Below are 27882 nucleotides of genomic sequence, written 5' to 3' on the forward strand. Positions count from 1 at the left end.
AAAGAGAGAGAGAGAGAGAGAGAGAGAGAGAGAGAGAGAGAGATCATATTACTGGTGATTCAAATCTCCCATCACTGCTAAATCATGCCTCTGTGCCACACTGGTGATCTATTTTCCAAACGTGTCATCTATTTCTTTTTTTCTCCATTTTTCTCTATTTTTATTTTCTTTCCAAGTGTTCTATATAACATCTATGTCCAATGACAAAATTATTTCTGTTTCTCCCTCCCTTGAACTTTACTTAGAATCCCCTCTCTAGTTTCTCAGTTTCCTCACATTAGCATGTCTTCTTGAAATATAATGCCCCCTCACCCATTTTTTATCTATCCTATTTTCAGTGACCAAAGTATAACCCTCCAGAACATAATCCTGTTATGAGTTTCTTCTTAGTAAGTCTCAGCAATACCTGTGCATCAAGACATCTAGCTCTTCTTGTCATTCTCTACATTCTGGCTTCTGACTGTATTAATCAACCACAATTCTTCTTTGCAAAGTTACTAATTATCTCAACTCTCAAGTCTAATGACCTTTTCTCATTTCTCAGACTTCTTGACCCCTCTGCAACTTTTTGCATTGTAGATTACCTTCTTCTCCTTGATGTTCTCCTCTCTCTAGGTCTTTATAACAATATCTCCCCTGTCCCTCCTCCTATCTGCTCATTCCTCATTTTCTTATGTTGGATCTTCATACAGGTTGCACCCAGTAACTGTGAGTGTCACACGGGGCTCTTTCATAATCTTCTTCTAATCTTTATACCAGTTTACTTGGTGATCTCATCAGTTCCCACAGACTCAACTTTTATATCTATCCTGATGATTCTCAAAATCTACCTATTCAGTCCTAACATTTCTGCTGACCTTCAGGATCCCATCTCCAACTTCCTATTGAACATCCTCTAACTAGACATTTTGTAGACATCTTGAATTCAATGTCTAAAAGTGAGCTCATATTTTCCCCTAAACCCTCACACCTTCCAAACTTTCCTATCACTGTTGAGGCCACCTCCAACCTCCCAGTTCCCTAGGCTCTCAACCTAGGGTCATCCTTGCCTTTTCACTCTTTTTTCCTCTGCCTATATTCAATGTATTGATAAAACCTGTTGATTTTATCTTCATAGCTCTCACATTTAACCAATTCTCTTTTATACTACCATGACCCTTGTGTAGGTCCTCATCACCTCAGGTCTGTCTTATTGCAACAATTTGCTGGTGAGTCCGCTGACCTCAAATTTCTCCCCATTCCAATTCATTTTCTACTCAGCTGTCAAAGTGATCTCTAAGCGCACTTCCCTCTTCATAAATGTACCTTCAGGAACAAATAGAAAATCCTGTTTGGCTTTTAAAGCTTTTATAACCAGCCTCTCCCTATCTTTCCAGTGTTCTTACACCACTCTCCCACATTTACTCATCCAGTAACATCAGTCTCTTTGCTGCTATTTGCTTTTTGCTATTGAACAAGATACTCCATCTTCTGATGCTGGGCATTTTCATTGTGTGTCCCCCATGCATGGAATGCTCTCCCTCATCTCTGTCTCCTGCCTTCCTTGGTTTCCTTCAAGTCTCACATAAAATCCTGTCTTTTACAAGAAGCCTTCCCCAATCCATCTTAATTCTAGTATTTTCTCTCTGTTGATTACTTCCAATTTATCCGTATATTGTTTGATCACATATAGTTATTTGAATGCCGACTATTTCATTAGATCGTAATGTCCTCAAGGGCAAGGTCTGTTTTTTGCCTTTCTTTGTGTCCTTAGCACTTAGCACAGTGACAGGCACACTGTGAGCACTCAATAAGTGTGTACTCTGAGTATGCTTTAGATATTTTAGGACAATCACAAGACAATGACTCACCATTTTCTCATTTTTGTTGTTCAGTTTTTTTCAGTCATGTATGAGAATATGACCCCACTTGGAGTTTTCTTGGCAAAGATACTGGAGGGGTTTGCCATTTCCTTTTCTAGTTCATTTTACAGATGAGGAGCTGGGACAAACAGTGTTAAGTGACTTGCCCAGTGTCACACAGCTAGTATGTGTCTAAGACCAGATTTGAACTCAGGAAGATGAGTTTTTCTGACTCCAGGCCTGGCACTCTATCCACATAGATAATATTTTTTCTTCTCCTGCCCTCTCTAGTTTGAAGCCCTTTGAATTAGATTTCTAAGACAACTGACAAGTACATTCTTGCAAGTTTTTGTAAGCAATGTTCCCCCTCAGGACAAGGATCTTCATTCATGTGTTGTAAGTCATAATACAGAAATCCACATCTCATTTTGAGACACCACACTGTTTGCTATATTTTTGCTTTCCAAATTATTTTTTCCCTTCTGTATCCCTTTTCTTCATTGAAAAATGGAGGAAAACACACATTGTATCCATGTTGTCTTCGGTTTCTTACTGAAAACTTCAATCATTGGCAACAGGTTTTAGATTCCTTGTGGTAAAAATATTTGTGGCCACTCAGTAAATAGCTGTCATTGGTTTAGATAAGCCTTGGAACATTTTTTGCTATGCCTTAGGTATATGCCTCAGGTTGATAAACCTCAGGACCTTTGAATAGATAATCACCAACTACTACTCTTCCATTCTTCTGAAAACCCCAGATGTGGTCATGAAGAGTTGGACATGACTAAAATGACTAAACATCAACCTTATCTAAATAGAAATAGAGTTGATTTGCTTTAACACCCAGTCACCCCCAATCTCAGCTCAGCTAATGAAATCATATTAAGTAAGATCCAGATATGGAGGTTTTAAATTAACTGTAAAAATGAAGCTATCCATCTCAAGGTCTAGGAGAACCCCTTTAATGAAGTGTAGACAAGTTCCTTAATTAATTTTGAAAGAGAGCTTAATATACCTTATTACTATTCCCTTACTTTTTGTAACTACATTAACTAACCTGAACAGAGTGACACTAAATCCATGTCACTTTCCCACATATGTGTAAAATAAAAGAGTTCTAACAGATGACATTTAACATCCTTCCCATTTCTAAATGTATGATCCCCTGTATCCAAATTTTGCCTTCTTTCTATTGAATTCTGATTCCTTTAGGTAGTAATAATAATTATCAGGTGAATAATGTGTGGTTGTCTGACTCAACCCAGATTGCTCACTTTTTTCTCTGTCTTTAAACCAAGGCAGTTAAAATTTCTGATCTAGTATCCATATCCTGTGTCCATCTCTATATGTAGACACTTGTCTAAATCACAGAACCTCCTGAGAGTGAGGGAATGACCAAGATGAGCTGTTGAGGTAAAAAGAGATCTCACAGTTATCAGTCTCACACTCTCTCCTTCAGCCTGATGCACTATTTGTGACTCAGATCTACTTTTTTTTTTTGCTTTTTGGAGGGGAGAAAGCAGGGCAATTGGGGTTAAGTGACTTGCCCAAGGTCACATAGCTAGTAAGTGTTAAGTGTCTGAGGCCAGATTTGAACTCCAGTCTTCCTGACTTCAGGGCTGGTGCTGTATTCACTGCACCACCTAGCTGCTGGCAGATCTACTCTTTCACTCCTGAATCCTGTTTAATAACTACTGTAATGAATTTTGTAATTCCTAACATTGGATCTAGGTCAGAACTGGTTATAGAATCTACTCCGATCACTGGTTCCTCTTAAGGGGAGCCTGGGAGTTGTAAGGAAGTTGATGACTGATATAAGGTTTTAGATTAATGAAAGGATAGATTCTACCTGGGAGGTAAACATCTACAGCTAACCTCTTATTCCTTTTTAACTTTTTATAACCTTTTTAACTCCATTCTATGTTGCATTACCATTGTAGATTCTCATATCCTCTTGGCATCCTGACCATGTGGGAAGAAAATATCACCAATGTGACTGAGTTCATCCTTGTGGGCTTCCCTACCTCCTTCTGGCTTCAGATACTGCTTTTCATCCTATTCCTTGGAACATACTTGTTAGTATTGGTGGAAAATTTGGTTATTATCCTCACTGTCTGGGTCAATGGTTCCCTCCACAAGCCCATGTACTACTTTTTAGGTAGTATGTCCTTTTTGGAGATATGGTACATTTCTGTCACTGTCCCCAAGATGCTGGTTGGATTTCTCCTTCACCCCAACACCATCTCCTTCTTGGGCTGCATGACTCAGCTCTACTTCTTCCTTTCACTTGCCTGCACGGAGTGTGTACTCCTGGCTGCCATGGCATATGACCGTTATGTGGCAATCTGCCAACCACTCCACTACCCAGTCATCATGACCATAGAACTCTGTATCCAACTGACTGCTATCTCCTGGGTATGTGGCTTCTCTGTTGCTATAATCAAGGTGTACTTCATCTCATGTGTCACTTTCTGTGGTAACAATGTGTTAAACCACTTTTTTTGTGATGTTTCTCCCATTCTCAAATTAGCCTGCAAGAACTTTTCCATGGCTGAGATGGTGGACTTTATCCTAGCCATTATTATTCTTGTATTCCCTTTCTTAGCCACAGTTCTCTCCTACGGCTTCATTATCTCTACTGTTCTGCGCATTCCTTCAGCCTCTGGACGACAAAAAGCCTTCTCTACTTGTGGTTCCCATCTCACAGTGGTGATAATCTTTTATATGGCTGTAATTTTCATGTATGTTCGGCCCCGAGCTATTGCCTCATTTAACTCCAACAAACTGATCTCAGCCACATATGTAGTATTTACACCTATGCTAAATCCCATCATTTATTGCCTAAGGAATCAAGAGGTCAAAGGTGCCATCAGAAAGACCCTGAGCAGTAGTTGGGCCATAATCCTAAAAGATTCATCTTTCTAAACTCCTATTTGTGAGTCATATATGCTCCTGATAACCAAACTTAGCTGGAATTAAATAAACAAAGGGATCTATAGAACAATTTATCTATTGAACATTGAAGTAAAGAATGTAAATAAGGTCTGAAAGAGAGATTATAGCAGAGATGAAAGAATTATTTAATATTAAATGTCAATTAGCATAACTACAATTAAATTCACCATAATAACCATATAAAATTAAAAATAATTTAAAATAGATGATTATATAAATATGTGCAAAAAAGCTTTCAGAAAGGTGTCGTAATCATATACAATATACATTCTAAAATAAATATATAAAAGAAAGCATGTCAGAAAAAGCTTCATTAAAAAAAACAAAATTAATCATAAAAGATGAAATAGACCATTCCAATTATGTAAAATCAGAGAGCTTTTAAGGGAAAAGAATAGTGCTACTCTAACAGGAAGAGAAACTAGTAAGAGGTAAAAGAAAATATTTACATGAAATAACTCTGAGTCCGAGTGGAGCCACCAAGTATGGAGGTTGTTTGATAGGAACTTGGGAACTAGTATCACTAACAGCATGGCTGATCAGCTGACAGAAGAGCAGACTGCAGAATTCAAAGAAGCCTTTTCACTATTTGACAAGGACAGAGATGGTACTATAACAACAAATGAATTGGTAACTGTAATGAGGTCACTTGGGCAGAACCCCACAGAAGCTGAATTATAGGATATGATTAATGAAGTAGATGCTGATGGTAATGGCGCAATTGATTTTCCAGAATTTCTGACTATGATGGCGAGAAAAATGAAAGACAGACAGTGAAGAAGAAATTAGAGAAGTATTCCATGTGTTTGACAAGGATGGCAATGGTTATATTAGTGCAACAGAACTTCACCATATGATGCCAAACCTTGGAGAGAAGTCAACAGATGAAGAGGTTGATGAAATGATCAGGGAAGCAGATATTGATGGTGATGGTCAAGTAAACTATGAAGAGTTTGTACAAATGATAACAGTGAAGACATTGTACAGAATGTGTTAAATTTCTCGTACAAAATTTATTTGCCTTTTCTTTGTTTGTAACTCATCTGTAAAAGGTTTCCCCCCTACTGTCAAAAGGATTTGTGTGTGTGTAGCAATTATGACTTCATTCCTCCATGTTTTTCTTCCCCTTATCTACTGTCATTGTCCTGAAACTTTATTTTGGAAAATTGATCAAGTAAAATATGTTGCATGTGGCTTACTCTGGATATATCTAAGCCCTTTTGCACATCTGAGCTTATATGGAGTTGGTCAAATGAGGGAACATCTGGGATATGCCTTTCTTTTTTTTTAAAGAAGTAGTTTTCTTTAGAAGCTGTCAGCATGTTGTTGTTGAAGTGTGGAGTTGTAACTCTGCATGGACTATGGACAGTCAACAATATGTACTTAAAGTTGCACTATTGCAAAATGGGTGTATTATCCAGGTACTTGTACACTATTTTTTTGTACTGCTGGTCCTGTACCAGAAAATATTTTCTTCTGTTGTTACTTGCTTTTTAAACTTTGTTTAGCCACTTAGTAAAAAAATCTGCTTATGGACCAATTTGCCTCAAATCCATTCCAAGTTGTGTATTTGTTTTCCATTAAAAAAGAATTACAATAAAAAAAAGAAATATCTCTGAAAGAAGTCTGATATACAAGACATATAAGGAAATGACATAAACACAGGGTCTTCCAAAGTCTTAGTGCAGTTTTAAGCTTTAATAATTTCAGAAATAAAGTATTACAAATTCACCCCCAAAATCATTTGACAGTATAACTATTTAAGTTTATTTTACATTAATTTATTTTTTTAAATTATATACAAGAAAAAAAGATGAACAAAAGTAAATTTCAAAAACCAAGAACTGTAATTATTTAAATGAAGAATCACTGGAGAGTATATGAATAAGTAACAAGGATAAAGTAACAGTGATTAATAGAAATAAAAGACTTAGATAAATGGAGAAATAGACATTATTCATGATTGGGTCAGGTCAGTATGATAAATATGGGGAAATTGTCTAAGTTAATTTACAGATTTACTATTAATCTAATCCATTAAACATCAATTTGGTTACATATATACTTAGTTATAACAATGACATTAATTTAAAAGCTCCAAAAGTTCTAGAATCTCAGGGGAAATAAGTAAAAAACAAACAAAAAAAAAACAAGAAATGAAGGGGTCCTAGAATTTCTACATCTCAAACAATACTATAAAACAATATTCATGAAAATATTTGGTAGTCATTTAAGAATAGAATAGTAAGTCAGTGAAACTAACTATACTAATCATGACACAAAACCAGTAGTTGTTGTTGTTGAGTTGTTTTGGTTACACGATTGTCCCCTATCCCATATGGTATTTTCTTGGTTACATGCTACTGACAATGGCTTCAGCAGATTACTCCACATTCAAACAATTAATCACTGAATTCACATCATCTCACTAGAATGTAAGCTCCTCTAAGTCTGTAGGTATATTTTGTTTTCTTTCTGTGAACCCAATGTCCTTAGGACAGAACTTTACACACAGTAGCCACCTAATTGTTTAATTGAACTGAATTACACATATTAAAAATATCTTCAAAGGACACATCACCCAAAAAGGTAGTAGATTGGTCACAAGTGAAAAAGCTTAAACACTGCAATGATATCTATGAAATAATTAAGCCAAAGGAAAGTCTTCAGCATATTGTGCTATTCTAGTAAGGATTTGCAGAAAGATGGAAGAGGGGCAGGAGAAACATATGGGATGAAAAGGCTTAGATGAGTTATGAAATCCAGCGTTGGGAGGAATAATATACCATACAGATTAGAGATCTATTGAAGATCTTTCTGCCTTTTCCTTCTTGGGATATGATGTAGAGTATTGAGCTTACTGGTTTGATGAGTAACAACACTTTAGTGACTTGTGTAAATTCATTTCCCACCCAACTGCACTCCTTTGGACTTCATCATGCCCCAAGGAACCTTATCATCTTGCAAGATCCCTTCAGCCTTGGAATTCCCACTTTCTCTGTATCCTCTGCTCCTACTCTACTTTTCCAATATATTTCTGCTGGGAGTAGAGTGGAAAGCTCCTCCCAAAACCCCAATTAAGGAGGGCACTCCAACCAGCTATCTCTTCATTTCCCATTCAGCTGCAAAACCAATTTCCTCCCTCTGCTCCATCCCCAGACTTTTCAGCTTCTTTTTGTGTGTTATTTTCTGTTATTAGGTTGTAAGTTCTTTGAGGGTGGGGACTTTCTTTTCATTATTTACATCCTCAGTACTTACAGTCAAATACCTGGCACATAGCAGATAATTAATAAATGTTTATGTTCTGACTGACTAGATTCATGTTGTTTTCTGAAGAGGCTGGAACAATTCACAGGTTTGCCATCAATCCATTAGGACTATTTTCACATAATTCCTCCAATACTGATGCTTTATTATTTTGGTAAATATTGTTAATTTCTCAGTATGAAGTGAAATCTCAGAGTTGTTTTAAATTGTAATCCTTTTATTAGTAATTTAAAGCAGGATTTAAAATAATCTTGGGTAATTTGCAATATTTTGAAAACTTCAAGTGGTTTATACCTGTAATCCTTGCAACCAGGAAGACTAGAGGATTACTTGAATTCAGTTATTCTGAGCTGCAGAGGCCTAAGTTGACCAGATGTCCACCCTAAGTCCAACACTTATAACTTCAGACTCTGGGAAAAAGGGAACCACCATACTGTATGAAAAGGAGTGAACCAGTTCATGCAAAGAAATGGAATAATTCAAAACTCTTATGCTGACTAGTTCACAAAAAAGCACTACACTGTTAGCCTGGGCAAGATAAAGAGAAGAAGGAAGGGAAGAAAAAAAGAAGGCAGAAAGGAAGAATGAAAGGAAGAGTGGAAGGAAGAAAGGCAGATATTCATATTCTATAGAAAGAATAACTTTTAGGGGCAGCTAGGTAGTGCAGTGAATAGAGCACTGGCCCTGGAGTCAGGAGGACCTGAGTTCAAATCCAGTCTCAGACAACTGACACACTTCATCCCAATTGCTTTGTTTTCTCCTCTCCAAAAAAAAATTAACTTTTATCTTGATACCAGTCCAAGAACCATTCTGAGTGCTGTCTCCTACCCTGGGGGAAATAATCGACAACAGAATGAGTCTTAGGACAACCAGTAATCTGAATGAGGGTGAATACCTCAAAAGTGTCTCCCCCATCAAAGCAACTTGGACTCAGGAATAAAATGACCCTCTGCCTTGAACAAGCAAGGACTGGGCATCTACCCTGTTGCCAAACATGTCATTTCCTCTATGTACATTTATGATTTTCTTGGGATTTAACAATCATATAACATTACTTTCATTACTGTGAAGGGCATAACAATATATGATTCTGTGGATCCACTTAGACCCTCTTTGAAGATGAATTGTTATATATGAATTGGGACTAATGAGTCCTAGAAGACTGTTTTGGGTTATCAACCAAAGGATGGGATGATGGGTCACATCCGCACAGAGAATTCTAGTCTTGGGATTTGTCTCCAACACAACCACTCCAAGCCTTTATTGCCTTTAACCTTTATTCCTCCCTTTCTCTGCTGTGCAAGTTCTCGTATCCCTCTTTCTGATCTTTGTGTAGGTCTAGTTACAATCTTGCCATTGCCTCAATACCCACAGTAGCAGCTGCACTAATTTTATTCAAAAAAATCCATTCCCTCCACCCCAGTATTTCAAAGGAAAGTGTTAGGTGTCCTGGGCTACTCTATGAAGTATTTGAAGAAAGATGGGGGGGAAACATAAGAGATGAGAAGGGTTGAATGAGGTATAATATCCAGCATTGGAAGGAGTACTCATACCAATCAGATTGTAGATCTTTTGAAAACTTTGCTGACTTTGTCTTCTTGTGATACGATGCATAGTAGTGGGATTAGGTTGATGAGCAACCATACATTAGTGGCTTTTTTTGTGGGTAGATTCATTTCCCATTCTCAGTTCCTCAGATCATCCAGTGTCTAGGCAGGCAACACTCAGGGAGCAGGCTCTAAAATATAGATCAATTATCAGTGAATAAAAATTTCTATCCTCTGATTACATTTTGTGTGCATTTCATAGAATAAATAAGCGTGAATTGCTTCTCATTACATCTCAGATCTCATTACATTTTTCCCTGTCAATGCACACTCTTATCATAAATGTCCCTATTTTTGTTCTTCCAGCTCAGAATCTGTGTTATCTTTGACATTTTACTTGCTCACCCTATGTGTCTAATCAGTTGCCAAATCTTGCCATTTCTACTTCCACAATATCTCTTCCATCAGTCATTTTCTCTCCATTCACACAAACTAATTCTAATTCAGTTTTCTCTAATTCAGTTTCTTGGTGCTTCTCCCAGAGACTATTTCAATAGCTTCTTAATTGGTTTCCCTGCCTTTAGTCTCTCTACAACTCCAATCTAGCTTCAATACAGTTACCAAGTGAATTCTATAAAACACAGGTCTGGCCATGTCACTCCCCTAATCACTGAACTCTGGTGATTCCCTAGTGAATTTAGAGTTAAATATTATTTTAGACTTATTTCATCCTTTTTATTTATGTTTTTAATGGTGTACATAATGCATATAATTACTAGCATGACAATACATGCATATATTTTATGAATAAGGAAATATATACATATTGATGTGTGTACTAATTTTTTTCTTACTTATAGAATGCCTGATTAAAAAAAAATTAGATATTTAACACTTAGAACAGTGGTGCCATGAAATGAGCAGAAGCAAGAGATTATTGTTTACAGTAACAGCAATATAGTCAGTCTGAAGAACAACTGTGAATGACTAAGATATTTTGCGTATCATAAATTCTCAAATCAACTACAAAGGATCTATTAAGAAAGATACTATCCACCACAGATAAAGAACCGATAAATAGAAGTATACGTAGTGCGGTTTTACACATATATACATATCTGTGTCAAATGGTGGCCTTCTCTAGGGTGAGGGGGGAGAAAAAAAGTGCAGTAGAGAACAAAAGAAAATTCAGAAGGCAACACAGAAAAGCAGGGTAGTTTTGAAAATGATGTGTAGTATTTAATACATTGTTTTTTTTAAGGAAACTAAAATGGGATTCATGGTTTCATATTGAATTCTCTTTTTGTGTTGTGCTGGGTATATGGAAATTCTTTTTTTTTTTTGTCTTTCTGTATTTAAGGTCAAAATGAATTAAAAAAAAATTTTAAAGAACAATGGTTCCAAGTTCAAACAGAAACAAAGGCCACTAAACCATACATTGGAATCCCTGGGGACTACATACTGATTTTTACAAAACCACATATTAACTTTATCTGTGTTCTATTTTATTTTTATTTATTTTGATAAATATTTCTCAATTACATTTTTATCTGGTTCAGGAGCTCTCCAGAGTGTTTGACATATCCGTATGTTAGACCATTCCTCATTTTCCTCTCTATCTCAAATGTTTCTCTTTGTGTCTTAAGAATTTCGGGAGAGTTTCCCATCACTTCTATGTAGAATTATTCACATAGTTTTTGGCCTTTAGATCCTACCTATTATTCTTCAGAACCCTTTGAAATTTATTATCTGAAAATGTAGGATAAATGTCAAAACTATTATCAGCTTTCCTCTCCTTTATCACAAACTGTAGAAGGAAGTTGTTATTTCTCATGAAAACAAACAAATGCCATTTCTATCTCAGCAACCAGTTTTCCACATTGGTGATAATCAGCTGGAAAACAGAATTTTCCCCATGTGGATGCCTCCACCTGAAGACATCAAAATAATGAAATTTTCATTAAAGCATGCCATTAAATGATTGTTTATTCTGCTTTTCACCAAGAGAGCATTCTGGGACCTATCTACACAATTTAAGTATCCCAGAACTATTAATGTATGTCATGCCTTTCTGCTAAGCTCAATCTATTAGCTTTTTGAGTCTTGATAATAATAATAATAGCCAACATTTATATAGTGCTTACTTGTAATGGTAATAGCAATCTGAAGATCTTTCCTGTCCCTTGGCCCCTTGATAGGCTTAAGTGAATTGGAGAATCTTCCCTGATTTGAAAATACACTCTGCTTCCAAATAGGCTTGGTCACATGGAACCTATGGCAGGAGGCTTGTTTTTTCAGGAATGCTCATATCTTGTTATTTGTGATTGGGCAGTGGGTCAAGAGGGTTGTGACATTCTCTACCCCAGAAGAAGATTTGTGTTCACCCTGAGAAGAGTTGTGTGATTTGGCCAGGTGAGACTCTAAGCAGCCATTGAGCCCCCCAGCTTTGAAAATCCAAATGTTGGTGCTTCCTTCTCTGGTAACCAATTAGGTATGGATGTAATGGTCAGACATCTGGAAGCCCTGTGTACTAGTCTGTTTCTTTCTCTGTACTTTTTTGTTGGCTTGTAACTTCTGTTTGTATTCTCTGAAGTTCAGGGTGCTGACTTTTTCCCCTGAACTAGATAAATGATATGTTTGATTAAAGTAAGATTGTTAACCCATTTTGAGTTGCTTTCCTTTAGAAAAGCAGATCTAAGAACCTGTGCTAGCAGACATCGTGGGTATGCTAGAGTGCTTGCTGCTACAAATGTAATGGTAATGGAATTTGAACCCCACAGTGGGATGGACTTGTTGACGTGACAAGAGGGGGCTTAATTGGGAGGAACTGGTGCCCTGGATAGAGAGAGAGCCCCAAGGAGAAAGAGGCCAGAAGAACTTCTGGGAGCCAGCATCTAGAAGCTGCTGCTACTGCTGGAGAGAGAGAAATAAGAACTGAAGACTGAACTGTAAGCATGACTTTGGTGCTGGTATTTGGTCTGTCTGTTTTGATGTTCAGATTCGTCTGCTGATGGAGGACATTGCTGTTGTTGCAGAAGTCCTGGGACCTTGCTGTTGGTTCAGAAGCCCTAAAAAAGGATTTTCTTGTTGTATGTTTACAGAAATCCTGGAGGAGGGTATTGTTGATATTTTCAGGGATCCTGGGACTGTACTGATGATTTGTGCTAATTCCTCAGACTGTGTTGTTGGGTCTAGGTTGATTTCACAAGTAGAGAGTGAATTGATGAGGACACTGGTGATGTGTATCTATGCTGTCTTCCCAGGAACAGAAATTGCTGAGAACTTGCCTCAGGTCAAGATGAAGGAAAGACCTCTCCTTGGGTATTGAATGCTGTGATGATATTGTAATCTAGTTGTGACCTAGGGGTGGACGGCCTTTGTGTTTTGTGACTGACCAAATGAATGTACTTTGTTTATGATTGGAAACTAATCTCCAATTGAGACTACCCAGGGGTACTTTTGTATTTTGTGATTGAACTGAAAACTTAAGACTTTATAATTGATCAAATGAATGTACTATCCAGGGATGGAGTACTTTGATTTTTGTACTTTGTGATTGAACTTTGAACTTACTAAATGATTGAGTTACTCTGTATTTTGATTTTCTCTTTTCTATGAATGTTTTGCCTTAATTTGTTACTGAATATATGGAGAGTTACTATGCATATAATCAGAACCTGGAGGTTGCTTGTGCTTGGTATTGCATTACTATATAACACTTAGCACAGTGCTAAGCACTTTAAAATTATCTCCTTTGATCCTTACCACAACCCTGGAAGGTAGGTACTATCATAGCCACATTTTACAAATGAGGAAACTGAGGCCAACAGAGGTGAAGTGACTTGCCTGGAGCCACATGGCTGGTACGGCTGAGGCTGGATTTGAACTCAGGTCTTTCTGACTCCAGGCCTGGCACTCTATCCACTGTACCACCTATCTGCCTGAGTAGTTTGAAGTATATTTTGAAGACAGTGTTGCTTCTGTTTCTGGTTTCATTGATCTTTACCTGAACTCTCTCCAATATCCTTCCTCTCTCAGGCTGCTGAATTTCTCACTAACATCATCTCAGTATATAATTCTACCGCACACATTCCTACTCCTTTTAACTATTTTGCTTCTCGTGAAAAGGCTCACTATCTCAGGGCCATATTCTAGTCACAAGCATCTTCCACCCAAATCAATCTGCCTCCCTGTGGGGCAGCTAAGTGGCACAGTGAATAGAGTACCAGCCCTGGATTCAGGCAGACCTGAGTTCAAATATGACCTCAGACACTTGACCTACTTATTAGCTTTGACCTTGGGCAAGTCAATTAACCCCAAATGCCTTGCCTTCCTCCCTCTAAAAATTGCCTCCTTGCTTCATGATCTCTGGTTCACTTTGCTTATTAGCCATATTGTCAGCATTTGTAAAATTATTTCTAACAGTTAGGATGAAGTTACTCTGAACCATTTCAATTCTCCTGTGAATAATGAAAAAATGATAGTTTACATTTATTATTACATTTTAAGAATTTTTAGATACTCCTTTAATTCACTGAGAGCAAATTTAAGTTTGAGTACCATGAAATAATTCATAAAGTAAAACCTTATGACATCTTTTACCATTTCACCATGTTTTTCCTACTATGTATCTTCATTATAGGCATTGTGGGGTATTCAGGAGAACTAGTACCTTTGATGTGGGCTCTTTCAGGGTTGTTCATCTACCTTTGGTGTCCACTTGATTTACCCAATTTTCACCTGTGGCTCCAAAATAGCCATGCTCAAAGGTCACACCATAAACCATCTTGGCAGACAGACTAAACAAGGTTGAGGCCAATAAATAGACCTCAACTCAACTCAAACCCATAAGTGAGTTAGAAGAATGCCTACCCCAACTATGTGAAGACTCTTTCCAGTGGAATGGGTAGAAGAGAACAATTTATTCCAATAGCCATGTAGGTGCCTGAAGCAGGTGCTATGGAGACTTACAGTTGGGCTAGGCATTGAAAATGCCAAAGTCATACACTGTACCCCAGGCCACTGCCAGTCCTCTTGATTTTTGTACTACCACTGGACTTTGATGATTCAGGAAGAAAGAGTGAGACTTATGCCTCTGTGCAACTCTGCCTTATTTAAATCCAATTCACAAGCAAGTCAAGACATCAACCATGATGTCTTTGATACTCTTCAAAAATGAAGGACAAACAATAGCAATCTTCTTAATAACAATCTTTAAAATAGTTCAAGGTGTGCTGGAGTCAGCTCAAACTGATTCACATGGCTCATTATCCAATTTTCAATGTGAACATTTATATCTTGGAAATTTTAAAATTAGGGTATTATGTATTGTTTTGTTGATTGCTTGAACTAAAGAAAGTGATAGAGAAAATATTGATCATGTAGATTAAACTTAATGTGTGTCAGGCAAACTTTTTTTTCCCAGAGAGTTAGTTGTTTAACATTTACTGGCATACTCTTATTTGTATTTCATCTTTTTTCTCCTCACAATTTGCCATATCTCTGTGTTGCTATTTAGCCAAGAAAAAGAATATAAGAAAATATTTTTCTGAAACTCAAAATAAATATGAAGTTTTGACTTAATATTTTAATTTTACTAAATTAGAAAAATTTCTGCAGTTTAACACCACCTCTGCTGGTGAATGTCTTTCTCAAAATACACACACATATGTATTTTGTGTGTATGCATATGTGTGTGTATCCCATAAAGGTCCCATAGAATCTTGGGTTTCTGAAAAATATACAGTAAGCCATGACATGATATGACATATCATATCATATTATACTAATTAACTCTACTCTTGGTCTGGAATAGAGCTTGGAGGCCAAAAGATCAATTCTACATGTAACATGATACATAACATAATATAATATGATATAATATAACATAATACATATATAAGATTCCCTAGCAGACTGAGAAAAATCTACTTCTTTCTTAATAATGGTACTTTGTTCATTTTGTTAAACAAACTTAAGATTTTGGAGAGAGGGCAATCTTGTTCTGCTTGCTTAGAGGTTAAGAATGGACAACAGAATTACCTAAAAAAAATAATTACTGAATTGCTTTTGAGTTTGTGAAAGAATAAAGAAACTTTTAATGTTTGCCATATTTTTTCTTCATAATAACTTTGTGACTTAGGTAGAATAAGTTTTATTATTGCCATTTTGCAAATAAGAAAACTGTGGCTCAGAGATGCTAATTATCTTTCCCAAGGTATCAAAGCTAGTAAGTATCATAATTTTGACTCAAACTCAAGTATTCCTGTTCCAATTCTAATGATCCTTCACTATACCCAGAGGCTTCTTAATAGCTTGAAATGGTATGGGGAGCTAGGTGTCCATGGAAAAGAAAAATGTTAGGTTGTCAAGAATAGATGCTATACTTATTACTGGAATCACTACCACAGGCCTCTAACCATTATGTGAGCTGTCCATAGACAGTATGTACATATATGCATTTATATACAAAAACACATTCATATATGCATATGCTTCTGAGAACTAGACAATTATTAATTTAGGGAAAATGGAAGAAAAGTGAAAAAGAAGGTAGGACAAAGGCTAGGTCCTTTAATTGAAGCAGATGCATAATGCTAGTTCAATTTGAGTAAAATGATTACATGAGGATCATAAATACAACATAGCTCAGTGATCCATAGTTATAAAAGGATAAAAGGTTTTAAAAGAATGCTTAAGGACTTCTAGGAGCCAAATTGGTGAAGTAGTCATAAATCACCATAACTCTCCCATATTCATCTCCAAACAACCATAAAATAGTGCTCCCAAAACAATTCCTGGAACAGGAGAACCAGCAAAAAAGGAAGGGTGAAACAATATTTTTAGCCCAAGCAACTTGGAAGATTGGCAAAAAAGATCTGTCTCACTTGGGTGAATGGGAAATACAGTCCAGGGCAGGAAGCATCCCAGCAAATCAACAGCAAGCCATGCCTCAGCAAAAAAATGGGAGATTCTAAGCCCCTGTGTAATAGAGCAGGCAAGCACCAACACCAAGCCCTCCTCACCCATGTGCCTCAGCATAGCCAGGGTAACTGGTAGATTCCAGGTTCAAGAACTACCAGTGCTTCAGGGTAGAACCTGGTAAACAGGCAACCTCTAGAATCCAGAACACCAGGTGTTTCAGTGTAGACCCAAGGAACCTCAGCACATACCAGGCATTAGCACTAGTCCCCAGCTCAGCACCAGGTAAACTGCCAGTGCTAATCATGCCTCCACCTCACTCACCCTATGGGCTTCAGGGAAATAGCTAGGACCTGAAGAACTTGGCACAAGAAGCCTGAGACAGTGCCCCTTGTACCATAGAATCAGAGCTCAAATTTAAAAGAAAGGAAAAAGACCAAGAAATATGAGTGAAAACAACAGCAAAAAGAATCTGACCATGTAAAGTGATTATGGTGACAGGGAAGATCAAGACACAAGCTCAGAAGAGGACAACAATGTCAAAACATCTACAGGGAAACAACCCAAAGAAAAACTCATGGAAGAGCTCAAAAAGGAGCTTAAAAATCATATGAGAGGTAGAAGAAAAATAGGGGGAAAATGAGTGATGCAAGAGAATTATAAAGAAAGAGTCAACAGCTTGGAAAAAGAAAACAACTGCTTAAAAAGTAGAAATGGCCAAATGGAAAAGGAGATATAAAAATTCACTGAAGAAAACAGCTCCTTAAAGAGTACAATTGGCCAGATGGAAAAGGAAGTCCAAAAGTTAACTGAGGAAAACTACTCCTTAAATATTGGAATTGGGAAAATGTAAACTAATGATTCTATGAGACATCAGGAATCAATCAAACAAACTCAAAAAAACAAAAAAATAGAAGAAAACGTAAAATACTTCATTGGGAAAACAACTGACCTGGAAAATAGCTCTAGGAGAAACAATATCAGAAACACTGTAGTACCTGAAAGTCATAATCAAAAGGAAGAGTTGGACAGCATATTTCAAGAAATTATCAAGAAAAACTGTCCTGATATCCTAGAACCAGAAAGCAAAATAGTCATTGAAAGAATCCACCAATCCCTTCAAGAAAGAGATCTGAAAATTAAAAAAAAAAAAAACAACTCCAAGGAACATTGTGGCCAAATTAAAGAACTATCAGGTCAAGGAAAAAAAAAATACTTCAAGTGGCCATAAAGAAACAATTCAAATATCAGGAAGCCATAATCAGGATTATACAGGATTTAGCAACTGCAACATTAAAGGATTGGAAGTCATGGAACATGATATTCCAGAAGGCAAAGGAGCTAGGGTTAAAAACAAGAATCAATTACCCAGCAAAATTAGTCATAACATCTGAAGGGAGAAAAGGGTCATTCAATGAAATGTAAGAATTTGAAACTTTAATAAGGAGAAGACCAGAATTGAATAAAAACCTTGATCTCCCATATCAAGACCCAAGAGATGTGTAAATAGTTAAAAAGGTAAAATAAAAGATAAAAGATTTAATGGAACTGAACTTTTTTTCATCCCTACACGTGAAGGTGATACTTGTAATTCTTAAATAGTGTACTACTAATAAGCATAGTTTGAAGGAATATACATAGATAGAATATATGGGTATAAGATGAATTTAAAGGAATGACATAAAAAAGTTAAGGGAAGAGAAAGAGGGTTTCATTGGGTGCAGAAGAAAGGGGGAGGTAGAATAGGGTAAATTATTTCATATAAAGAAGCACAGAAAACCTATTATGGTGGAGGAAAAGATGGAAGGGTGGGTGGTGGGCATTGTTTGAACCTTACTCACATCAGTATTGGCTTAATGAGGGAATGAAATAACAATCAGATGAATTTAGAAATCTATCTTACCTTATAGGAAAGTAGGAGAGGAGGAAATTAAGTAAATTAAAGGGGGAGGGGACTGACAGAAGAGAGGGCAGACCAGGGGAGGCAGTAGACAGAAGTAAAACATTCTTGAAGAGCAAAGGAGTTAAAGGAGAGAGAGGACAACCAGGAGGAAAAATAAGATGGAGGAAAATACACAGTTAGTAATAATAACTGTCAATGTGACTGGGATAAGCTCTCCCATAAAATGGAAGTGGGTAGCAGAGTGTCTCAAGATCCAGAATCCTACAATATATTGTTTACAAAAAACACGCTCAAAGTAAAGAGATACATACAGAGTAAAGGTAAGGGACTGGAGCAGAATATATTATGTTTCATTTGAAGTAAAAAAAAAAGCATGGGTAGCAATTCTGATCTCAAAGCAACAGCAAAAATAGACCTAATTAAAAGAGACAAGGAAAAAAACTATATCTTTCTAAAAGGTCCTATAGACAATGAAATAACATCAATAGTAAAAGTATATGCACCAAGTAGTATAACATCCAAATTCTTAAAAGAGAAGTTAAGTGAGTTACAGGTTCATGACCAAACAAGAGACAGAGAACATTACAAAATGTAAAAGAGATAATTTTGTTTATATTAAATTAAAAAGCTTTTGCACAAACAAAACCAATGCAACCAAGATTAGAAGGAAAGTAGAAAACTGGGAAACAACCTTTACCTCAAGTCTTAAAGACTTAATTTCTCAAATATATAGAAAACTGAGTTGAACTAGTAAAAAGACAAGCCATTCCCCAATTGATAACAAAAGATATGAAGAGGCAGTTTTCAGATGAAGAAATCAAAGCTATCTATAGGGCATTATGTAGAAGTGTTCTAAATTAGAGGAACACAAATTAAAGCAATTCTGAGGTACCACTTCATATGTATCAGATTGACTAATATGACAAAAAAAGAAAAATTATGAATGTTGGAGAGGTTGTGGAAAAATTGGGATTCTAATGCACTGTTGGTGGAGTTGTGAACTGATTCAACCATTCTGGAGAAGAATCTGGAACTATGCCCAAAAGGCAACCAAATGGTGCATATCTTTTGATCTAGCAATAGCACTACTAAGCTTGTGTCCCATAGAGATCACGGAAAAGGGAAAAGGACCTACGTGTGCAAAAGTATTTATGGCAGCCCCCCATAGTGACAAAAAATTTGAAATTGAGGGAATACCCATCAATTGGGGAATGACTGCACAAGTTGTAGTATATTAATGTAATTGAATACTATTATTCCATAAGAAATGATGAATTGGAAGATTTCAGAGAAACCTGGAAACAATTGTACAAACTGATGCAAAGAGAAATGAGCAGAACAAGGAAAGCATTTTACACAGTATCAACAAAATTGTGTGATGATCAACTATGAATAACTCATCTCTTTTCAGCATAACAGTGATCTAAAACAAGTACAAAGGACTCATGAAGGAAAATGTTATGCACATCCAGATAAAGAACTCTGAATGAAAATCAAAAGATACTTTTTACACTTAATTCTTTTTCATGTCTTTTTTTTTCTTTTGATCTGTTTCTTCTTTTAGAATTGTGACTAATATGAAACTGATTTACATGAAAATACATATATGACCTATATCAAATTGCCCACCATTTTAGGAAGAGGGGAGTGGAGGGAAGAAGAGAGAGAGAAAAGTTATATAAAAATGAATGCTAAAATTTTTCTTAACATATAATTGGGAAAAAATAAAAATGCTATTAATAAAAGTGTGAATTTTTAAAAAGGATACTTAATACCTTCTCAGAGATGTTCAATTATTCAACAATGAAAGTTAAGCAGGGGCACCAGTCCAGGACACATGTCCTATGGGACCCATTAAAACTATTGGCTCTGGACAAGGAGATTCAGTATGAGGTCATCTAACCTTAGGGGTTATTGAGCTGAACCATAGATCCATGCTGTGTAGGGGACATATGATGAAATAACAGTCAATTCCCCCAAGAACAGAACACTGTCTTCTTCTCAGAGGACAATAAGGACTGAGTATTGAATGTTCCCTGCTAGGATCCTCTATCACTTCTACTCCTCTTTCCCCTCTCTTTAGCCTTTTCCCCAAACATTGTCAGCTTCCAGACTCCTAGACTTAAGTACCTTGATTCCTTATGCCTGGCAGGAGGAGTTATTTGTTCTAGAAATAAGTATAGGATTCCATATCAATAGGAGCTAGAGGAGAAAAATACTCTCTTTTCCTTCCTCACAGGCAGAAGTAGGAGAAAGGTGACATGTTCCCCTAACGTGGTCATAGGGGAGGGTTCAAAACTGCCACTGCCTGTCCATGCTCATAAGCTTCACTAGAGAAGAAAAACACTACTGCAGAGATGGATAAGCCCCAAACCATCTGATCCCAGAAGTCCCTTTGTTTTTCCTGTAAGATTCTGTTTGAGAAGTTTAAGTTTTGAACTAACCACAAAAGAGACAGTTTGGTTGGGAACTGGTCTTCTACCCCCATCACAGGTAAGTAATGTTCATGGAGAGGTATGTGTTCTATTTCTGAGAGTTATGTAGAACCTAAAGCTGGGTATGTGTTAGAAAGTGGGGATGAAGATCCTAGGACAAGCAGCCAGAGGAAAAAAGGTAACTAGGGACTCCAAAGTCTTTGTTAGTTAAAGTAGGGGAATGATTAATATCATACATGCCTTATAATGACAGACGCACTTACACATAGTATTTGTGTCTCTTCCCCCCGCCCCCCTAAACCTTCCCTAGGAGACATCTCTGGAAATGAGGGAAAAAACTGAAGTTTAGTAAGTGACATAAATTTGGTCAGTGCCACTCAAGATACCACAATCAGGTCTGGGACTAGTTTCAGGTCTCTTCCTGTTGGTTCAGATCCCTAGAATATCTGGGACATTGTTCTTACTACTAGAATTCACCATACTGGATTGTTTTCTATTTTTATACACTACCTCAGCCCATCCTGTCTAATCTACTACAGTATCCCACTAAAATAGCCTGACTGGACTAATAAAGATTCTTTGTGAATTTCAAGCATTTTTCCTGGATGATTTCATGCCCCTTTAGAGGTTTGACTTTGTTTTTTAGCTGTGTCCACAGAAGTCCCTCTATTTCTGCTGTCCCACAAGTAGGCAGCTTCTGGTCTTCTCCAATGACTATAAAGAAGTCTAAGAACTATCTATGAAAATCTGTTAATGATTCTCTTGAATTCTCTAAATTCTTTAATTATTTAAGTTGCTATTAAAATGTTTTGCTTTCATTAGTTTCTTGTGCTACTTTGTGAAATTTAAACTCATTCTAAGATAGTGAACTGCCCAAATGACCCCAGAAAAGAAATTAGATAATGTATTATAAGTAGCCCTTTCCCCTTTGCTTTCTAAATATATTATCTCACTGGTGCTAGTATCTTTATGGAACTTCTACAAGGACCAGAATTCTGTTTTTATCTTCTACCTATACTCAAAATAATCACATGGCTCCATGGTTTGTTTCTTTTTTTCTATTTTTGAAAGGGAATATGGGATAGTTGATAGATTCCTAGATTTGGAATTAGGAAGATGTGCTAAGATCCTGCCTGTGACACTTTCTTTACTTATGATCATGATAATAGTTTCCTATGATCATAACTTTAGAGCTTGAAGGGAACCCTGAAACTGGTTCCTATCCATCCTTTAAAATACAATTGAGAAGCTATCTCCTATAAGAAACTTTTTACCCTGGATTCTCCCTATCAATAATAATCTTCCCCCTAAGATTTCATATTCATAAACCATGCAATCCCAAATCACATACTTTAAGACAGGAAGGAACCACAGAGGACATTTGATCTAAACCCCTTATTTTATATATGAGCAGACAGGAACAGAGAAGTTCAGTGATCTCCCTGTGTCACTAGAAGAGATCTGAAAGGAAGTCACTTAACTCCAAATCTCAGGTGCTTTCCACAAAACCATAACTGTCTTTCTTATTTTTTATCTACTTGTTTCATGCACTTAAGATGTAACTTTGTTGTCATATGAATTTGTATTTTATTTCCCTATTAGGTTGTAAGCTCCATTCAGTCAAGACTGTTATCGAACTTGGTCTCCCCCAGAACTAAGCACAGTGATCAGGACATAGAAGGCACTCTATAAATGATTTATTACAAGAATATTTCACATAAACCTTTTTGAAAGTTGTATCTGACCCAACTTGCAATATTAAAATGAATTATTAAACATGAGTTAACATGATTAGCTTATATATATACATACATATTAGGATTCTGTGATATAAAATATGATACTACAATCATAGACTTTAAAGCTGTGGAGGGGGATTATTGGGGAAGTAAACCTCAAAGATCATCTATTATAACTCATTCCTTTTTTGAGTTGAGGAAACTGAGTTACAGAGAAGGGAAATGATTTGCCTAAAGCTACATAGTTCATGCACCTGAAGGACTTGTACCTAGATCTTTTTATTTCCCCAAACACAACTCTTTATAATACACTACTTCTAAGGTGAAATGATTCCTAAAATACCTTTGCTAAGAGGAGCAAGAAGATTTATGGAATTTTAATCAGTTACTTATGAGAATGACCCCTCTATACATGATGATTAGGGATTGGGTTCCTTTGAAAGATATCACACATGAGGACAGAGTTGAGGCAGTAGAGAAAGCTAGCTCCACTAACTCCCAGTGTGATTTTACAAACATCACTTATTCTCATTGACTCTCAGTTTTCTAGTGTACGAAGCAAGGGAAATATTCTGAATTTTTCATTTATGAAATTCTGTGATTCTCTCAACCAGTAAGATGCTGATATAAAGATAAAAGATACAGACATATTGAAAATGACTTTGCCCTGATTGGTATAATTCCCAAGTACATGTTTAGTACAATATACTCAATAGAGAGCTAACCTTAAAGTCAGGAAGATCTGTATTCAAGGCTTGTCTCTGACACATACTGCATGTATAACTTTAGGTAACTCACTTAATTTATCAATACCACAGACAACTTGTTAAGACTATATGTTGGCCAAGCACTGTTACTGCATGAGCATGATGCCATCTGATCCTACCAGAGCCCTGCAAGCGAGGGTATGTTATTATCCACGTTTTATAGATAAGGAAATAAAAACTGAGAGCACTTGTTAAGTGACTGGTCTAGGGCCAGTGTGGGTAGGTGGGAAGGGCAGAGAAAAAAAAGACTATATGTTGAAAAATAGTTACTGGTTTGCATATGGAGAGGAAGTTTTCTCACTAGGAATCAGACCAATGAAATGACAGGTTCAAGGATGGAAAAAATCAAAATGTTAGTGAATGAATTAATGAGTAAAAGAAAATAAATCAAGCCCCACTTACTAAGTGTGAAGAACTGTGCTTGGTGCTGGAATATAAATACACACTATCTGTCCATGTAATTTGTTTAATCATTCATTTATAAAATTAATCCTATGGAAAAACTTACCACTACAACATAATTTCATCTAATGTCAAATTTTCCCCTCACTAGTGAGTGATGTCAGTCAGTACATCATAGTATACATGGTAAGCACTGGTTAAAAAAATTAAGTTGGCTGTTACAAAGGACTTGTAACTTTTATTGTGCCTCTTTCTGTCTCATTTTTCCAAATACATAAACTAAAATTCTTGGATTAAATGATCTGTAAGGATCTCTCCTAGTTTTAAAATTCTATGAACCTATTACTTTAAATTTCAAAGTTTTTTTATTTGTTTTTGTTTTCAAAATCTTTCTGAATCTTGATTTTGCCATCCATCCCATTAGCTATCCCTTTCTGTTTTCCTTCAAATCATGTAAGTATGATTTTTATATTATTGAAAATAATGTTGACCAGAATAACATCATGGCTAGAACCCTGTGACAAACATTTAAACACTTCCTTGCAAGCTGACACATAACCATTAAACAATTAAATTCAATAAACAGTTTAAATGCCTAATTGTGCAGCATACTATGAAAGGTACTAGGAAGACATAAATTTTAGATAAAACATATATTATCTAAACTTACAGTCTACTAGCAAAATATGGCACTTAGATAAGTACAATACAGAATCATACATGATGAATATAAAAGAAATATAAGTAAAAAGCTATCTGAGGTTCAAGGGGAAAAGATAAGTCTTCCTAGAGTGCATGGCATTTGAATTAGAAAGGCATCCTTAGCAAAAAAAATGAGCAAGCAAAATGTAGAACTATGTGTGTAGATCATTTTCTTAAAATTTTTATAGAAAGGGGTGGCTAAGTGGTGCAGTGAATAAAACACCGGCCCTGGAGTCAGGAGGACCTGAGTTCAAATATGACCTCCGGCACGTAATACTTACTAGCCATGTGATCTTGGGCAAGTCACTTCACCCCAATTTTGTAGAAAGAAAAAAGTAGAAATAAGGGCTGTTAATTAGAATGTCTACTTAACTGATTTTGGGGGAGGTGTCAATAATGGCTGTGATGTTTTTTTCTTTTGGAATCATCCCATCTGAAAAAACCTTGAAAATTGATCCCTATAAACTAGAGTAAAACTAAAATTCTCCCAGTCATATAATTCCATGACCTCAGAAGAATTTTAATTGTGAGTGGTCTAGAGGGCTATAGAAATATAAATAGTGTAAGTAACCAGCAGCATGGTATTGACAATGACATGTACAAGAAGAGACATAATCAGAAAATGGAAATAAGAATGGTAAAAGAGGTAGCTCAGTCAGTGCTGTCAGTTTTCAGAATTAGAGATGAGTAGCCCTCTAAGTTTCATTGCCCTCTAGAAAGCATTAAGATAGCCCTGAGGAAGGCACTAAAAGGGTTATAGAAAGATGTGGAAGAAAAACAAATAGGAAGAGAAAAGACATGTGGGTTTCAATCTTCACAGCGAAGGATTCACTCACACAAGTGAGACCACAGAACCATTGATTGGAGTATTATAATGCCACTCCTTTAGACAAAATATCCCTTGTTCCTTCAAGCTATCATCATGATATTTTTAAGTTCCCATTCACATCCTCTGGATATATTCTAGTTTGACAGTGTATTTTGTGAAAATTTGGCATCAGGACCTGAGGATAATAATCTAGGTTTGATCTGACCAGTTCAGTGTATGGAGAGATGATCACTTTCCTTTTTGAGAAATTATTTTTCTAATAACATAGACTAAGATAAAATTAACTGCAGATATACCAGGCTTCATAGAATCAAGTTGTTTGGCATTCAAAGCCCTTCATAACTTAGTCTGCTCCTACTTTCCCAGTCTTCTTACACCTTATGCCCCACCATGTAATCTTTGATCCAATGAAACTAGGCTCCTGACTGTTGTCTCTGGGCATTTTCTCTGGCTGTTCCCCATGCTCTATCTACTGACTTGTCTGACTTCCTTTAAGTCCCAACTAAAATCACATCTTTTACGGGAAACCTTTCCAGACCCCTCTTAATATGAGTGCCTTCCGTCTGTTAATTATTTCCTATTTATCTTGTCTGTAGTTGCTTTGTATATAGTTGTTTGCATGTTGTCTACCCTATTAGACTGTAAGCTTCTTGAGAGCAGGAACTATCTTTTGCCTTTCTTTTGCATCCCCAGAACTTAGTACAGTGCCTGGCACATAGGAAGTCATTGCTTAACAAATGTTTATTGCTTGATTTGTTGATTTTTCCTGTTTCTTTTCAAAAGAGATAAAGTTTTTCTCAAAATATCCTTATTCTGTCCTCCACACATGTACCAAAATAATCTTTCTAAGCTATGATCCTGAAAATGTCATTCTATATAAAATACAAATTCCTCAGCTTGACTTTTAAGGCATTGAAGAATAAGTTCTAACCAAATCTCTCAAGTTTTTTCCCCCATTGTTATCTATTATGCCAGCTACACACCAGCTTAAATAAGTTGCCTGTTTGCTGAGTTTGCTGAATTAATGACCTCACACTAGTTGCCTGGTCCACCAATCTCTCAAACCTTGAATGTGTTTCCTTTGTGATCTTTTTTTTTTTCATAAGCCTTATCTTTTTTCACCAAACTCAGATGTCACCTCTATGTGAATCCTGCTTTGATCTGGCACATTGTAAGTGCCCTCTTACTCCTCAAATAATTAGATTCAATAAACATTTAAGTGTCTATCTTGAACCAGGAACTTTGCTAAGTACAGAGCACACAAAATAAAAAATTAAACAATGCAGTGGTTTGCATTCAAATAGTTTACATTCCACTTGGAGAATAACCAAAAGACTTAGTAAAGTCACTGAACTTTGTTGAGCAGAGGAGTGACATGGTCAGATTGGTGTTGAGAGATACTTGAGGCAGGCAGATCCATCAGCAGGCTCTGACGAAGGACCAAGTGTAAAGTTATTAGGGCCTGCACTAGAGTGGCAGTAGCACCAAAAGAAAGAAGGGGGCTTTTGCAAGATGTTATTGAGGTGAAAGTGACAGGTCTTAGTGCAGTTGGGATTTGTGGAATGAGAGATAGTGAGGAGTCAAAGGTAACTCCTAGGTTGGGAGCCTGAGAAAATGGGAGAATGGTATCAATATAGACGGTTATATCATTCCACTGTTCGGTTGATATAATCACAGAAAGTAAGGAAGGGAGGTATGAAATCGCACACTGGTCCATTTAGTCACACATGGAAGTAAAAGGAGATTCAGGCCACCGGGAAGCATTTTTACAGTTAGTCTTGGTTGTCATAATACTTTGCTTATTTTATGTCACTATATCAAGGGGGGCAGGGGTTAGGAAGTAAGAATCCATCTTCCTGCTTATATGTAAAACAAGGAAATTCTAGAAAACAGCTTTCAAAGTCCTATAGTCCCTTTCAGCTCGAAATCTGTGATCTTATGATTCTGTGTCCAAATTCTGCCTTTTTCCATTATAGAAGCCTGTCTCACGTTGTTGTTGTTATATGAATGGGATTAGTTTGCCTTACTCTTAGCCCAGGTTCTTCAATTTGATCTCTATGCTCAAACCATTAACATTTGAAGTTTCTGTGTCCCTCCCATGCCATTATAAGTGAAGACCACTTTCTCTGTCACAAGACCTCTTAATCTCTTGGGTTTAGCCAGTATAAACAAATATATATAAAGCATAAACAAATATATATATACATATATATATACTATAAACAAATATATCAAAGTAGCCATTTGCCCAAAGTTTCTGGTTCTGCCTTATGACCATTTTGGGACCCAGATACACTTTCTCCCTTTTGAACATTCTGCCAGGACTCTTCTGTAATAACTACTGTTTACATATTCTTCCCTGCCCTCTGCTTTTCATGAAGGGCAGTCTTTGGGCTCTCAGGAGATTTCCATCGTGTTCTGTCCAAGATGGAAACAAATAAACATCTTTAAGCTGAGGAAAGGATGTGTGATAGATGAGGAATGGATAGCATTTTCGCACTGTTGCCCCCTTGTTCTTCACCAGTCTATATTGCATTGCCATTGTAGGTTCTAACAGCCCCGGGCCTCCAAACA

General features: G+C 36.6%; 1 protein-coding gene and 1 pseudogene across 1 annotated transcript; both read left to right on the top strand.

Annotated features, from left to right (window-relative positions):
* The first annotated feature begins 3809 nt into the window (after positions 1-3809).
* On the top strand, positions 3810-5029 carry LOC138149296 (olfactory receptor 6B9-like). The gene has a single exon (XM_069072301.1). It carries the CDS (start codon positions 3810-3812, stop codon positions 4764-4766), a length of 957 nt encoding a protein of 318 aa, XP_068928402.1. The 3' UTR covers positions 4767-5029.
* A 228-nt stretch (positions 5030-5257) lies between these two features.
* On the top strand, positions 5258-5851 carry LOC138149295 (calmodulin-1-like; annotated as a pseudogene).
* The last annotated feature ends 22031 nt before the right edge of the window (positions 5852-27882 follow it).

The sequence above is a fragment of the Petaurus breviceps genome, unplaced genomic scaffold, assembly GCF_028583685.1.
Source record: "Petaurus breviceps papuanus isolate PSGF00001 unplaced genomic scaffold, PetGlider_PUasm1.0 90845, whole genome shotgun sequence".
NCBI classification, from domain to species: Eukaryota; Metazoa; Chordata; class Mammalia; order Diprotodontia; family Petauridae; genus Petaurus; species Petaurus breviceps.

Bases quoted from the DNA above. Each gene is read 5' to 3' on its own strand.
- LOC138149296 (XM_069072301.1), top strand. From the start codon at position 3,810: ATGTGGGAAGAAAATATCACCAATGTGACTGAGTTCATCCTTGTGGGC.